Source organism: Cannabis sativa, chromosome 5 (assembly GCF_029168945.1).
Source record: "Cannabis sativa cultivar Pink pepper isolate KNU-18-1 chromosome 5, ASM2916894v1, whole genome shotgun sequence".
Classification (NCBI taxonomy): domain Eukaryota; kingdom Viridiplantae; phylum Streptophyta; class Magnoliopsida; order Rosales; family Cannabaceae; genus Cannabis; species Cannabis sativa.
In genome coordinates, this window is record NC_083605.1 from 65,432,130 (window position 1) to 65,449,036 (window position 16,907).

Here is a 16,907-nt window from a genome sequence, read left to right on the forward strand (position 1 = left end):
GCTGAACAAAAGAAACAACAACGTTTTGACAATTGAGCAAAATAGCTCTACAATCTTGAACCAATAGGCCAAACTCAAAAGGCATAGAAACATTACAATAAAGAGCTTGAACACACACAAGACTATCAGTTTTTATAGCAACATTTGACCACTCATTCCTATCAACCCAACTTAATGCTTCCTCGACACCAAAGATTTTAGCAATTAAAGGATCAACTCTCCCAGTCCAGCCACGAAAAAATGCCTCTAGGACCTTTCCGTTGCTGTCTCGAACTACCAACCCCATCCCAAACTGACCCTCTGCAGCAAATAGAGCCCCGTCCACATTGATTTTCCCCTTGTTTAATGCTGGTTTTTTCCAGTGCTCATCTCTTAGAGCAACAAGAAAGGCATCATGCCTTTTTGACTAGCATGTTTCCATTGTTCAAGTGAAATTCTAGCAGATAACACTACAGTTGCTACATTAGATGATTTATCATTCCATACCAACTCATTTCGTGCACTCCAAATTGCTGAAGCAATCACATCAGCTTCTTCAATCACACCAGAACTTGATTGAGACATCAAGTTGGCCCACCAATCTCCAAAACTTGAAGTAACACTTCCACAGAAATAGAAGATCTAGGCCAACATGATCTTGCAAAAGTGCAGCCAACAAGAACATGAAAGTTAGATTGAGCAAAGGCATTACACATTGGGCACACATTAACAAGCTCAACATGTTTAGTGCAAAGTTGAGTTCGTGTAGGAAGGCAATTAGAAATGGCACGCCACAGAAAGTTTCGAGCTTTTGGGGGAATTTTCAAATTCCACTGTTTGCGCCAAAAGCCTGCATTATTGTCTAAAGACCACGATCCTTTTAACTCTTGAAGAAAACGATATGCACTCCTCACAGAATAGACAACTGAGGTTTCTTTTTTCCAATACCACTCATCATGTGTAGCAGTAGAACTCAGCTGGATGTTCAAAATAACCTCACGGTCTCTGGTGTCAAACAGATCCTGTAGTATTTTAGCATCCCAAGCACGATCATTAAATTGAAACAAACTAGAGACAACCTTGTTAATTAATCCAGGATGATTAGAGATCACATACGGGTGCTCATTATCTGGCCACCAAGTCTCATTCAAAATGAAAGCTTCACTACCCCCACCAATGGATCTACGAATACCAGCTTGAAGAGGTTGTTGTGACTCAAAGATACTTCTCCACACGAAGCTCGGGTTATCACCAAGTGTAGCTAAAAGGAACGAACTCTGTGGATAATATCTAGCCTTAAACACCTTACCAGCTAGAGAATTACTTTGAGTCAATAATTGCCAGCCTTGTTTGCCTAAAAGGGCTAAATTAAAATCATGTAGATTACAAAAACCCAACCCTCCAACATGTTTATGACGACTCAAGCGCGACCAACTCATCCAATGAATGCCTTTTTGTTTAGAAGAATCAGATTGCCACCCAAATCTTGCCATGAGTCGTTCCAGTTCTTTACATGTGTCCAATGGTAAAAGAAAAATTCTCATAGCATAATTTGGAAGTGATTGGGCAATCGTCTTTAGAAGGACTTCTTTATTGGCCCGAAAAAGAATCTTACCCTCCCACCCTTGTATTCGCTTTTTCAATCGATCACTAAGAAAGCCCAAGGTAGTAGTCTTCTTACGACCTATAGTATTAGGGAGACCCAAATAAGAACTATTTTCACCAACCTCCTCAATCCCCAATAAACCACATATCCTAGTTCGGAAACTTGCCTCCGTGTTAGAGCTGAAAAAACTAAAAGACTTTGCAAAATTGACCTGTTGACTAGAGGCGCCTTCAAACACCCTAAGAAGACTAAGGACATTCGAAGCTTCTTGTTTAGTAGCTTTGCAATACACATAGCTGTCATCAACAAATAACATGTGAGAAACCACCGGAGCTCCCCTAGCCACTTTACAACCCCGAATAGAGCCATTCATCTCATATCTATGTAAAAGGGAGGAAAGCCCCTCTGCACAAATAATAAACAAATAAGGCAACAAAGGATCACCTTGTCGAATATCCCGAGAAGGTATCAAAGGACCAATTTCCCTTCCACCACGTACAAACTTGTAAAAGACTGTCGACACACAAGTCATTAGAAGTTTAATCCAAGTATCACTGAAGGCTATCCGTTGCAAAACTGCTCTTAAGAAGGACCATTCTAGACGGTCGTAAGCCTTGCTCATATCAAGTTTTAAGGCCATAGAGCTGTTTTTGCCATTCTGCTTTCACTTTAGATAATGCATAATCTCAAAAGAGACCATAACATTGTCAAAGATCAATCTTCTAGGAAAGAACGCACTTCGACTATTTGAAATAGCGGTAGACAGGACACCTTTAAGACAATTAGCAACAACTTTAGAAATCACATTGTAAAGGACATTGCAAAGAGCAATGGGTCTTAAATCGCCCATGGTTGTAGGATGCTTCTTTTTGGGAATAAGAACAACATTAGTATCATTCAACCCCATAGGCAAATAGCCCACGACAAAGAACTTTCAAACTTGATTGATCACATCTGTAACGCCCTAATGCTAAGGCACGCTACAGTGCTTTTTCAATAATTATGCAATCTTTGCTAATCAAAGAAATTTCTCGAAAAACGTGTCAAATTAAAACTTTTGCATTAAATACTAAACTTATAATTTAATAAAATATTTACATGTGCCGGGATCCCGATTTCTTTTTAAAAAACTTTACAAACTTTACTTTTCAAGTATACAATCCAAAATATACAGATTTACAGGTCGCACAGCGACTTTCAAAATACAACTCCCAGATGTCCCGAGACCGAACACTCCAGGTCGCGCTGCTTGACATGTACAATCTCACCCGAGCTCAGGTTCACTCCTGTTCAGCCTTCGCCTTTCCTTTACCTACACATGGAAGCAGAAACTGTGAGTCAACAGACTCAGTAAGAAATGCATATAACATATCATATAATTTCCGACCTGTAAATAGGCGCCCATACACCTATTTACAGAGCTTAACAGATGAGTATGAACATTCAATACCAGGGTACAACCACTATACCACATACACATCGTACCTCGCTGTACGAGTGTTGGTAGGGTTTATCCCGATCACTGAGTAACACTGAGTGATGTACCACACACCTTAGCATTTTCCTATGCTTGTGTTGGTATCACTGTATCGTACTCAAATCAACAACAATCACTGTACCAATACACTCTATAACTTAATCATACAAGTGTTGGTAGTGTTTAACATAATTCAAGCATGCATATATAAACACATATACATACATTCAGATAATCACATCATACATTATACACAGTTCTTACCTGTTTTCCGAATTCAAGTGTGCTGGCCGACCTGAACGGAATTCACGTGCTAGATGGATGCCCTAATCACAATAATGGTAACACAGATGAGTGACTCGCCAAATCACTTTCCGGGACTTAAAACTCGAAACTAAAAGTTTCCCTATCAATAAACCTCATGGCAATACCCTAAATAACTCAAAATTGGCCAAAACTAGGGTTCTGGAAAATCCCCCAACAGGTAGACCGGTTCCCAACCGGCATCCCGGTTCTGGGTCACCAACCGGTCGACCGGTTGGTACAGACCACCCAGAACCGGAATTCCGGTTCATCTGCTGGGAACCAAAAAATCTTCCCCCTTAATTCAAATCAAGCCCAATCTTTACCAAACTCTCCAGTATACCTATACAATGCATATACAATGATTTCCAGGCAATAATTCTCAGAATAAACCATCACAACTCAAGTTGCCATTAATGAACAAAGCTTGAACTTTAAACCTAAAATTGCATAAAAACCATCTACAGCCATTAAAACCAGTAGCTAGGACTTAGAATCAACTCATCTAAACCCTAAAATTCGAACCTTAAACTTACCTAAACCTAACAGCCACTATATCACAATTTCATTAATTCAAACTATCATAAACTTGAAAATTCACATACACAAGGATTCTAGGGTTTACCTTAGTTTGATTCTCCTTGAAATCTTGGTAGAAATCACAAATTCAGCAAGTAATCCCTTGGTTCCTAGCTGGTTCGAAGAGAGAGAGAGAGAGATGAAGGAAAGAGAGCTTTTTCTTGATTTTTTTGGTATTTTTTTTCTAATTTCTTGATTTTTCTTCAAATGAGACAAAAGGATTTTTAATTAATCCTTTGCTGAAAACCAGCTTGCAATGTGTCACTCACTAAGGGCAGCCACCTACCCCTTACCCAATAAAAATGACTAAAAGGCCCTTAAGGTTAAAACTTAGTTAATTTTAAAGCTAGGGGTAAAATGGTCAATTCCATAACCCCGCTCAATCCCGATAAAATATTTTCTCTAAAATATTTCCCACTATGAAATAAGGTTCTAAACTTACCCATGTGATCAATCTAGCCATCCATCGCATTTTCCGTTGTCGCCGAGCAAAAATTACAAAATTAACATATTTCACATATAAGCTAAATAATACCCCTAGAGTTTAATAAAATCTCCAGAATTGAGAAATTATAACTCTAATATTTATTTCTAAATATTGGGGTCCACATTCAAAATTAATTCACAAATAATAATAAAATAATAAAATAATAAAAATTAGTGCTAATTGCCTTTTCTAATCCACATTACTAAAGCGGTCATTACAACATCCACCCCAACAACTCCCCAATTCTTCTGGTAAAAAGCTAGAGTCATTCCATCAGGACCCAAAGATTTATCAAGATGCATATGAAATAAAGCTTTTTGAACCTCCTCCTCTATAACCGGCTGAAGAAGAGAGCAATTTTGTTCCTTAGTAATACATGGTTTGATGCAAGTTATAACTTCAGAATCGTCCACCCCCGAAGCCAAAAAAATATCTTGAAAATAATTGATTACCACATCCGACAAACCATTTTCCCAATCAAACCAAGCTCCATTAGGCCCTTGAAGCTTCACTATTGCATTATTTCTTCTTCTAGCATTAGCAGCAGCATGAAAGTATTTAGTATTCTGATCACCTTCTTGAAGCCATAATATTTAGAGCGTTGCCTGTTGGGTTTTATGCCCTAAATAAAACTCATTTCAATATAATCAGATTTACTTATTAATATAGATCAGAAATAACATTTAATGTTGCATGGTTCACATGATTTATTTCATGATTATATGTACATAATGTATAGATTCATCTTAAACCCTTTTCACATATTTGATCCTGTTTATTGTGTTGTCTTCACTTTGGAAAGTAAACATGACTATGTGAATAAAGTTTTCTAGATTTATCAGACACAGGGTTTTACTGATATGATAATCTACAACAAGAGTTTACTTGCATTTGGAGAAATGCTATCTTCTTTCCAGAACATTGGTTAAAGTAAAGCTCAGGTTGGATGCATGGAGTATGCATCGGAAGGGACCGATATTGAACTTTGACTTAGATTTAATTAAACTTATCGTAAAATCTATTCAAGTCAATATCGCCAAGTTGATCTTAGATCAAATGTTCTTAATCCTGTTATGATTAGGCTCAATCTTGAAAGGCTATTCGTGTTCTTTGATTTGTTAGTTAAGCCTACTTTTAGGTCAGGGTGATACGTACATTTTAGGAATACGGTAGTGCAATTGAGTGGGAGCGCTAACATAAACATGGAATCTAAAGCTTCTATCTGGCGAATAGTAAGCAAAGGATGATCTCCTTCGAGCTTGACCAAACGAAAATAAATGGTGGAGATCTCATTTCACATAAGTTGAAATATCATTTATACGGGGTCAAGTGTTTTAAGGATAAAATACATAGTAGGGTGTTACGGTAATCTAATCCCTTTACTGTGTAGATCATTCATATAGAGGATCATTGATCACATTAGGATTATAACAATGGATAACTAATGATGTGTCTATATGGTGGAACATATAGAGCATTCTATATACTGAGAGTGCAATTCTAAGTTCTATGCGTGGATTCAACGAAGAATTAATAAGTCAGTGAATTTTAGTCCTAAATTCTTGATCTAGTTATTGGAAGCTCGGTTATATAGACCCATCGTCCCCCCACTAGTTGAGATAATATTTCTTGTAAGACTCATGTAATTGGTTTTGATTAATCAATTATAATTCTCAAATTAGACTATGTCTATTTGTGAATTTTTCACTAAGTAAGGGCGAAATTGTAAAGAAAGAGTTTATAGGGGCATATTTGTTAATTATGATACTTTGTATGGTTCAATTAATAAATATGATAAATGACAATATTATTTAATAATTATTTATAGTTATTAAATAGTTAGAATTGACATTTAAATGGTTGAATTAGAAAATTGGCGTTTTTGAGAAAATCAGATGCAGAAAAGGTAAAACTGTAAAATTACAAAAAGTGAGGCCCAAATCCACTAGTATAGGGCCAGCCACTTTTGTAGGAAATTTAAACTGATATTTTCATTATTTTAATGCCAAATAATTCAAACCTAACCCTAGTGGAATGCTATAAATAGATAGTGAAGGCTTCAGGAAAATTACACTTAAATTTTTCTATTTTTCCTTCAGAGAAAAACCTGAGCCTTCTCTCTCCCTATCTTTGGCTGCCACTTCTTCTTTCTCTTTTCTCTTAAATTTCGAAATCCTTAGTGTATGAGTAGTGCCCACACACAGCAAGTGATACCTCAATCATAGTGAGGAAGATCGTGAAGAAAGACATTCAGCAAAAGGAGTTTCAGCATCAAAGATTCAGAGAAAGAGATCCAGGTTCAGATATTGATAATGCTCTGCTACAGAAAGGAATCAAGGGCTAAATATCTGAACGGAAGGAGTCATATTATTCTGCTGCAACCAATGTAAGGTTTCCTAAACTTTATATGTGTTTATTTCATCGTTTTAGAAAGTTCATATTTAGGGTGTTAATAAACATACTTGTGAGTAGATCTAAGATCCTGGTAAAATAATTTCCAACAACTGGCCTCAGAGTCATGGTAATTGATTTACTTGCAAGAAATTTGAACTTTAAAACGATTGTTTGTATGTTATTTGGATGGTATCATGTTGTATTGAGTGTTATTTGATGATTGATTGATGTTTGTAAATTTTCGTGAAAATCATTGCGATTTTGTTTCTGGAATTATTTTTATTGGATAGTATGGAAAAAATTAAGCAAGTTAGCCTTTTACAGAACTCAATTTCGAGTTTATTTGAATTAGTTATGAATTTTTGAAGATTTGAAAAAATCGGGGCTGTGCTGAAATTTTCCTGCGATCGCAAAATTGTCCGTACAGTTCACAATTTTTTCGTTTTTCTTCGATTTTTCATGCTTTTTCATGGAATTAACTTCCGATTTTTGGTATAGTTTTGTATTTATACTATTACTATTCTTAATTCAATTCTAATTATCATTTTGAATTAATTTAATATTTTTTAAATTTAATTCAAAATATTAGTGTAATTTGAATTTGAATAGAATTAGTATCTATCTTCTTGCTTAAAAATCTATCTTATTTTAAAATTTGATTATATCTTATCTTATTTTAAATTTAAAATAAGATAATTATAATCATGTAATTTTTAAATGATATAAGATATTTTGCTAATTTTTTAAATTTTGTTATTTTATTTATTTAAATTACATTTAAAATTTGAAAAAGATATTTATTTATCTTTTCTAATTTTTTATTTATAAAATAACATTTAAAATTTAAAAGTAGTTAGCAAATTTTTGAAATGATATTTAGGTTGGTTGAAACCTAATTTTTCAAAAATTGTAGGTTTAATTTTAAATTTAAATTTTTTTAAAATTTTGAATTTTTCAATTTTTTTTTTTAAAATTTTCGAAATTTTTTTTATTAATTATTTTCGAAATTAAATATTTAATTTAAAATTAAATAAATCCTACATCCAACTATCCAGCTAACCTTGTTGCAGGAGTATGTGTTTTAGCTTGTTTGTAAGTTTTCAAAACCTATTATTACTTGATTGCAAATAGCCATGGTTACTTTTTGCCAGATCTAATGATCTGATGGCTCCCTTGGTCAAGTTAATAATTTGTAACAGGTATATTTACAATCTTCTTTCATCTGTGTATGACCTAGCAACATGATAGGACCCATCCAAAGTGTGCCTGTGTGAGCCTATATGTTTAATTTTATTATAGATGCATATAAGTTGTTGTTGCTAAAATAAATTATCATAGTTCTTGATAGAATTTATTTAGGCCCATTTAGTTATTGGGCTTATTCAATTAATAACAGTTGTTCTTATTAAGGTTAAATTCCTCTCTTTTGGGCCTTGTGTGAGAGTTGGGAGCCATAGAAGTGGGTACGACATACTGAACCCAGCACCCCCTCACATGAACTACCCCAATTGTGAAGGCCCATTTGCCTGATTTGAACAACTGTACTATGTTAATTACACTAGTTTAACCTAATAAAATTGATTAGCAACATAATTAATTTCATCTATTTTTGAAATTAATTTAAGAAAATTATAGTTTAAAGAATTCTTTATTCTAAGCTAAACTATATGTATTTTCTTGTATTTAATTAAATATAGAATTATAACCATCTAGATTCATTTTGGAACTTAATTTAAATTTTTCATTAAATATTCTTATTTAAGTTGATATTTAGTTATCTACAACTAACCAACTTAAATCTGAATATCTTTTGAATTTCAAATTTCAAAATTAAGTTGAGTAATTTTAGGCATTGGTTATTAAGATTCTTTAGATATTTTTTAAGTTAATATCTTTTCGAATATTAACTTAAAATGGAATATTTTCAAATTAAGTGGTTACAACTTAATTTTTGATATTTAATTAAATTTAAATTTGAAAATATTTAAGTTCTAGATTTTTTCTAATACAACTTAAATTAGATATTTTTTCAAATTTTGTGGAAAAGTTACTTAGTCAAATAAGATATTTTCTAGATAGTTATTTCTAGACTACTTATTTCTAATATTAAATAGGAAAATATTATACATTGTGAAATTAATTATTTATATAATTAATTTTGGTACAATTTATTTTAAGTATATTTTTCCTAGTATTAAACTAGAAATTAATAATTAAGCCTTCTCTACACTTAATTATTTATTTCTTGAATTTAATACATTTAATTAATTTGAAAATTAAATATCTAAGTTGATTTTTATCATCATACTTAAATATTTCTTTTTCATGACATTTAATTAAATAGAAAATTATTTTTAGTTGAAATTTATTTTTTCAACTAAATTTAAATAATTTTCAAAATATATTTTTTCTTTATTTTATTAATCAATTTTTGAAATTGCATTTCTTAAATGCTAGAATTTCGAATTTTATCTTGAAAAATAGATTAAGTTGTAAATTAATTATTTATTTTAATTAATTCTTGGATCAACTTAAATCAATGATTTTTTCATTTATTGATTAATTTAAAATAAATTGAATTAAAGTATATTATTAGAAATTGAATTAATTAGTCAAAGGAAAATCTAGATAGATGATATTTTTACTTGAAGTATTTTTCTAGTGTATTTAATTAAATAGAAAATTAATATTTAAGTTGATTTTCATCATCATACTTAAATATTTGAAATTTTTTTTATATATTTAATTAAATAGGAAAATTATATTTTTTGTTATAAATTAATTTTATTAATTAATTTTGGGCCAACATTAAATTAGAATAATTTTTCCAGGATTAATTTTTTATTTTAACATGCATTTTCGAAAATTGTATTCTTAAATACTTTAATTTTTCGAAATGCAATATATATTTATAGAAAATTAAATTTGAGTTGTAAATTAATTTATATTAATTTTGTAACAACTTAAATTGAATATTTTTCTAAATATTTATTGAAAATTATTACTAAGATGGAAATAATTCATGTTATTTTTATATCCATCTAAGTAAAATTTATAAATATTAAATTAAAATTTATATTTAGAATTTTTCATTCTAAATTGGAAATTTTAAATAAATATATATTTAAAATAAATAAATTAAATAAAGAGAATCAAAGAAAATACAACTCACTTTAAATAATGAGCTTGATTATTATTAAGATATTCGATCTCCATTGTTGGTCTTACAAAAGTTAAATGTTTTCAATATAACCTTGAGACGCTAGACTTCGTCCCCCTATGGATGGTTATTCGTTGAACGCATTTAACACCATAAGATTTCATTTGATAAGTGTTTTGTGAGTTTTCGTCTCTATTTAGACTCTCCCCTACGGTGACTACTTAGAGATAAACTCATAAAATATGAAACAATGGTGGAAGCTCATAAAATAAGAATAACCTTGACTCTCGCCTACCGGGACAACGTTGGATTCTTATTTTGATCGAATAAAAGGTTGCTAGAATGGTTTCTATTTTAGATGAGCTGACAACTCTATTCAATAAATGATACTTTGACTCTCGCCTACCGGGACACTGTATCAGTTTGTTGAAAACCTTGGAAATTATATAGGATTGTATGTTTTAGTATTTTCACTAGTCATTCCTACTTGATATATGTTAATAATTTATGAATTGTGTATGAATTTATATTGAACCATGTTAATTTCTGTTATTAAGTTGTAGTTTAATTTCGAATCTTCATTGTTGGTCTAACATATTTGTTTTTCTAATGAGATAAATCCCTAATGGATTTTCACCATTAGACATACATAATAGTGTAAGATCTCGAAAGATAAATATTGTATATGCAACATCTAGCTGTTCATCAATTGATGACACCTTAGACTAGTATTTTTACAATATGAAACAAGAAGATTACATAAATAAGATTACTTTGTCTTTCGCTAATCGAAGCATCGTTGGATTCTTATTTATAAACGAAATTATCCTAATTCCTCTTAGCTTATTCATTTCGAATTATCTTCAAAACATATCATTGGATGAATGGTCTATAAATCATTTCATGTCATTCTATATTTTCTCTTAAGAAATTTAATGACGCATATGATTATAATCCCGAAATTCTATTCCCAATTGATATAAAACCTCAATCTTAGAAATCTCATACTTGTATGGGCAAATCTGACTTAGAGTTTGTATTAGTAGTGCTGGTCCAAGATAGAATTACTCATTATTTTTGGTATAAATTTAAGTCTTTGACTTTAATTTTAAATTCCAAATAGAAATTTTCTTATATTTCTATTTCCAGAATACAATACAGTTACACTTTCTCAAGTGTTTAATATCCATCTTCTATTAATGGATTAAAACTGTATGGAATATGAGTTAGGTATTCTATGACCAGGATCCACTTGCAGTATTCTAAGAACTCTTTGATGTAACTAAAACTATGTCATCATAGACACTACCACATTTTTTTTAATCTATGGCATTTGTATCTTGTTCATAGTGGATTTGACAAGATCAATCTCTGCAAAGAGTTAATATGCCTATATCCACTGAAAGTAGTTCATCTCATTCGCAGATGGATGTACATTCAGGGGTGGATATGAGTTTTTCGTTGTATTCTTAAAACGATCACTCTAGATTATACCTTATGCAAAGAAATTTGAAATGTTTGAAAAATTTCATTAATTTCTAGCAATGGTTAAAACCATTAAGGTAAGTGGTTAAAGATCTTGCGAACTGATAGGGGTGGAGAAATAGTTAGTAGATATGCAGTTCAAAGATCATTAAATTGATTTTTGAATTATATCCAAACTTACCTCCCCAGAAATTTCGAGTTGCATGTTGATGATTAGTTACTAGTCGTTGCCTAAATCCTTCTATGGTAATACAATTTCAGAATGATGTAATGGTTGTATACTTAATGTAAATCATTACTAGATTCATGGATGACCTAATCAAAATCTTAAGAAAAGCTAGAATTATTAACCATGGTTTGTTAGCTATTCTAAGTGATTAGGGGTGGACCATCCCATTGTCAATAGATAAGAAAGTGTTTGTTCAAACAAATACTACTTTTCTAAGAAAATGACTAAGTCTGAAAACAAGTAGCAAATAAAGGAGATATTTTTCTTGATTCCAAAAGTGTTCTATCATCTTATTTGACATATGATGATCCCACTGCCTCTGTTGTCTTGTCACAACCGAAGAGGTTAATACCATTTTCTTAGACATAATTCACGGTACCTTGTCGTAGTGGGAGAGTTTCTAGGAACTGACCTTCTTATGACTTGGGAGACACTAGTGATTAAAATCCATTGTGAGTTTAAACAAGTAATGGATTGTCAAGATAAGAAACTAAGAAGAAAGCCAATAGAACTATGGTTTAATCCATTCACATGGAATAACCTAAAGTTTTCTATTACAAGGACATAAAAGGAAATTTTCGTTTATAAGTCCATTCAATGGACTTAACAAAACTTCCTGTTCCTAGTATTATAGGTTTGAGTTTATCTAAACCTATGGCTTATGGTATACCTGGTAATTACTTACTCTAATGCAAGCAACTTACTTTAGTAAGATGCTGAAGCATTTTCTTTCTAATGGAAATCTATAGAAGCTTCACAACTTCTTAGACGTAGATTTTATTTATCTAAGGAAAAGTCTCAACTATTCCAGAAAAGATAAAGCCATGAAAGAATTTCTTATATCAACAGTGAGAGGTCTTAGATATGCTTTTGTATGCCTTAGACCAGACACCTGCTGTTGTGTGGGAGTAATGAGTAGGTATCAGATTAATCCAGGAGAAGAACATTGGAAGATAATCAAGTACATCTTAAGATAAAGAAGAGGAACTATATGTTAGTCTATAAGGGTGTGTTTAAAACTCTTAGACTACACCATATCAGATTTTGAAATTTGCCTTTGTGCTAGTAAATCTTTCTGATAAGATGGTGGTTACTCTGGGGGTGGAATAGTGATTTTGGAGAAGTGTAAAAACCTATCTGAAGTCTCTAGGTCTACCAGAGAGAGACTGAATGTTAAAGTTGCAGGAAAGGTACTTATTCAGTCTAAGGAAAGTTCTATACATCTTTGGCACCATTCCAAATTGCCTTAAACTACTAGTGTTAATTTCCTGATTAACCAAAAGTAGTTGCCAAAGATATAGAATCCAGTATCCCAAGAGAGTAGACATATAGAGAGGAATTTCACATTATCAATGATTTTGTGATTAAAGGAAGAGTAATAGTGGAGAAAAGGTTTAATTCAACCTTTCAGATCCTATTACGAGGAGTTTACTACTACTACACTTGATTTGTATATCAAGATGTTGAGATTATTTGAAACGCACTTTTTGTTTTATATTAATGCAAGTGGGAGTTTGTTGGGTTTTATGCCCTAAATAAAACTCATTTCAATATAATCAGATTTACTTATTAATATAGATCAGAAATAACATTTAATGTTGCATGGTTCACATGATTTATTTCATGATTATATGTACATAATGTATAGATTCATCTTAAACCCTTTTCACATATTTGATCATGTTTATTGTGTTGTCTTCACTTTGGAAAGTAAACATGACTATGTGAATAAAGTTTTCTAGATTTATCAGACACAGGGTTTTACTGATATGATAATCTACAACAAGAGTTTACTTGCATTTGGAGAAATGCTATCTTCTTTCCAGAACATTGGTTAATGTAAAGCTCAGGTTGGATGCATGGAGTATGCATCGAAAGGGACCGATATTGAACTTTGACTTAGATTTAATTAAACTTATCGTAAAATCTATTCAAGTCAATATCGCCAAGTTGATCCTAGATCAAATGTTCTTAATCCTGTTATGATTAGGCTCAATCTTGAAAGGCTATTCGTGTTCTTTGATTTGTTAGTTAAGCCTACTTTTAGGTCAGGGTGATACGTACATTTTGGGAATACGGTAGTGCAATTGAGTGGGAGCGCTAACATAAACATGGAATCTATAGCTTCTATCTGGCGAATAGTAAGCAAAGGATGATCTCCTTCGAGCTTGACCAAACGAAAATAAATGGTGGAGATCTCATTTCACATAAGTTGAAATATCATTTATACGGGGTCAAGTGTTTTAAGGATAAAATACATAGTAGGGTGTTACGGTAATCTAATCCACTTTCTTTTGTGTAGATCATTCATATAGAGGATCATTGATCACATTAGGATTATAACAATGGATAACTAATGATGTGTCTATATGGTGGAACATATAGAGCATTCTATATACTGAGAGTGCAATTCTAAGTTCTATGCGTGGATTCAACGAAGAATTAATAAGTCAGTGAATTTTAGTCCTAAATTCTTGATCTAGTTATTGGAAGCTCGGTTATATAGACCCATGGTCCCCCCACTAGTTGAGATAATATTGCTTGTAAGACTCATGTAATTGGTTTTGATTAATCAATTATAATTCTCAAATTAGACTATGTCTATTTGTGAATTTTTCACTAAGTAAGAGCGAAATTGTAAAGAAAGAGTTTATAGGGGCATATTTGTTAATTATGATACTTTGTATGGTTCAATTAATAAATATGATAAATGACAATATTATTTAATAATTATTTATAGTTATTAAATAGTTAGAATTGACATTTAAATGGTTGAATTAGAAAATTGGCGTTTTTGAGAAAATCAGATGCAGAAAAGGTAAAACTGCAAAATTACAAAAAGTGAGGCCCAAATCCACTAGTATAGGGCCAGCCACTTTTGTAGGAAATTTAAACTGATATTTTCATTATTTTAATGCCAAATAATTCAAACCTAACCCTAGTGGAATGCTATAAATAGATAGTGAAGGCTTCAGGAAAATTACACTTAAATTTTTCTATTTTTCCTTCAGAGAAAAACCTGAGCCTTCTCTCTCCCTATCTTTGGCTGCCACTTCTTCTTTCTCTTTTCTCTTGAATTTCAAAATCCTTAGTGTATGAGTAGTGCCCACACACAGCAAGTGATACCTCAATCATAGTGAGGAAGATCGGGAAGAAAGACATTCAGCAAAAGGAGTTTCAGCATCAAAGATTCAGAGAAAGAGATACAGGTTCAGATATTGATAATGCTCTGCTACAGAAAGGAATCAAGGGCTAAATATCTGAACGGAAGGAGTCATATTATTCCGCTGCAACCAATGTAAGGTTTCCTAAACTTTATATGTGTTTATTTCATCGTTTTAGAAAGTTCATATTTAGGGTGTTAATAAACATACTTGTGAGTAGATCTAAGATCCTGGTAAAATAATTTCCAACATTGCCTCCAAAACACCTCTCTTTGAGTGAAAACTTCGAAAAGTTTCTTCTTAGCTTCCTTAAACTTTGACAGCGAGGCCTCATCCCTCTCCTTTTTCAAACGATTAATCTCAGCCTTATACTCTTTTATTCTATCTTTGAAATTACTTGTATAATCCTTTTCCCAAACTTGAAGAATTTCGCTGTAATTAATAATTTTCTGTTGAATATCCAACTCATTGCAAGACTCCCAACTGTCCTTGATAATTTTCATACACATAGGCACCCTTAGCCAAGTGTTTTCAAACCGAAATTTCCTTACAAAGGGGACAAAAGACTTATGCAAAGGTTCCATAAGTATAGGGTAATGGTCAGAAGAAGAAAGTTTAAGATTAAAAAGTTTAGCATCATTAAATAAATCCATCAAACTTTGAGTAGTGAGAGCTCTGTCTAACCTTACTTCAATCCAATTTGCGGTGCCCTTGCCTCTTTCCCATGTGTATTGATAACCAGATAAATCAAAATTGATAAGGTTGCAATCTGAAATAGCCTTGTGAAAACCTTGCAGCAGCCACTCAGGATAAGGATTTTCACCAAGCTTGTCTTCATGCGAGAGCGTATTGTTCAGGTCTCCCATTACACACCAGGGTAGGGTGAAATCATTAGCTAATCGACGAAGTAAGTCCTAAGTGTTTTGTCAAAGACTCCTGTTCAGTTCACCATAAACTCCCGTCAATCGCCAACTTGGACTATTATCAACTTGAATTTGGACATCAATATGATCAGTTGAGTATCCTAACAAGATGGCTTCTTCTTCATACCTCCATAACATCGCTATACCCCCGCTTCTACCATGAACATCGACTGAAAAACCCCCTCAAAACCCAAAGCCAATCGCACCCTCTCCACCGTATCACGATGACATAAAGTCTCACGCAAAAATAAAAAATTGGGCTTATTTTAGATAACAATATCCTTCAAGAATTGTAAAGTCCACGTCAATTCCAGCTTAAAATACTCATAATGAGCGGTGGGCCCGGAAACCAGTACCCACCAAAAGCCCATTTTTTGAGCCTGATTGTGCCATTGAATCATTATCATCTTGAACAAGCCCACTAGCATTATCCTCATGGGCCACGTGACTCCTCTCATCCACACACATATCATTAGGCCTTTTTCTTTTAGGATTAGCACCAATTAAATGCTCATGAGTATTTTTAAATTCTTCAATATTAATAGTTGACTTTCCATTTGAAAAAGAAGTAAATTGAGAATTTCCTTCCATATTAAGCTCAACTGATTGTCCATTACCCTGTACACCACGATTACCTCCATCATCTCCCACCAATTCCGTAAGTGGAGTAGTTACCATATTTGGAACCAAAATTCTTCCAGCATCAGGACCACTGAGAAACTGATGATCAGCTCCATCCGCCTCTATGCACAACCATTTAGAACCGACCATGTTATTTCTTCTACGCGGCTGAGCATACATCCACTCTCCATAAGGCTTCTCAATCTCCTCCAATGGTGTCGTAAACAACTTGGAACAAAATCGTTCAGAATGTCCAATGATACCACATAGGAAGCAAAAGGTTAGAGTACATGTTCATATTTAAACATGGCCTAAAACCAATTGCTGCCTGTCTGAAGAATTTTCATTCTTCTTCTCAACGGTACAGTGATATCCACTTTGACTCTGACTCTTAGATAATCCCTCCATAGCCCTTGGAAATTCTTAGGGTCAGTCTCAACAAAGGTTCCAATAAACTTAGCAATATCCTTCAAGACCAACATCGATTTGAATCCTGTTTT

The 16,907-nt window shown here is 32.6% G+C and overlaps 1 protein-coding gene across 1 annotated transcript; it reads right to left on the minus strand.

Annotated features, from left to right (window-relative positions):
- Positions 1–563: 563 nt before the first annotated feature.
- Positions 564–15,729, minus strand: LOC115717978 (uncharacterized). The gene is made up of 2 exons (XM_061116594.1): positions 15,130–15,729; positions 564–2,243 (listed from the first exon to the last, which is right to left on the minus strand). The coding sequence occupies exons 1-2, from the start codon at positions 15,727–15,729 to the stop codon at positions 564–566; spliced, it is 2,280 nt and encodes a 759-aa protein (XP_060972577.1).
- Between the last annotated feature and the right edge of the window lie 1,178 nt (positions 15,730–16,907).

Coding starts and splice junctions, on each gene's coding strand:
- LOC115717978 (XM_061116594.1), bottom strand. CDS start 15,729: ATGGGAGACCTGAACAATACGCTCTCGCATGAAGACAAGCTTGGTGAA. Junction 2,244..15,129: donor AAGTTTTCACTCAAAGAGAG/GTGTTTTGGAGG, acceptor AAGTGAAAGCAG/AATGGCAAAAACAGCTCTAT.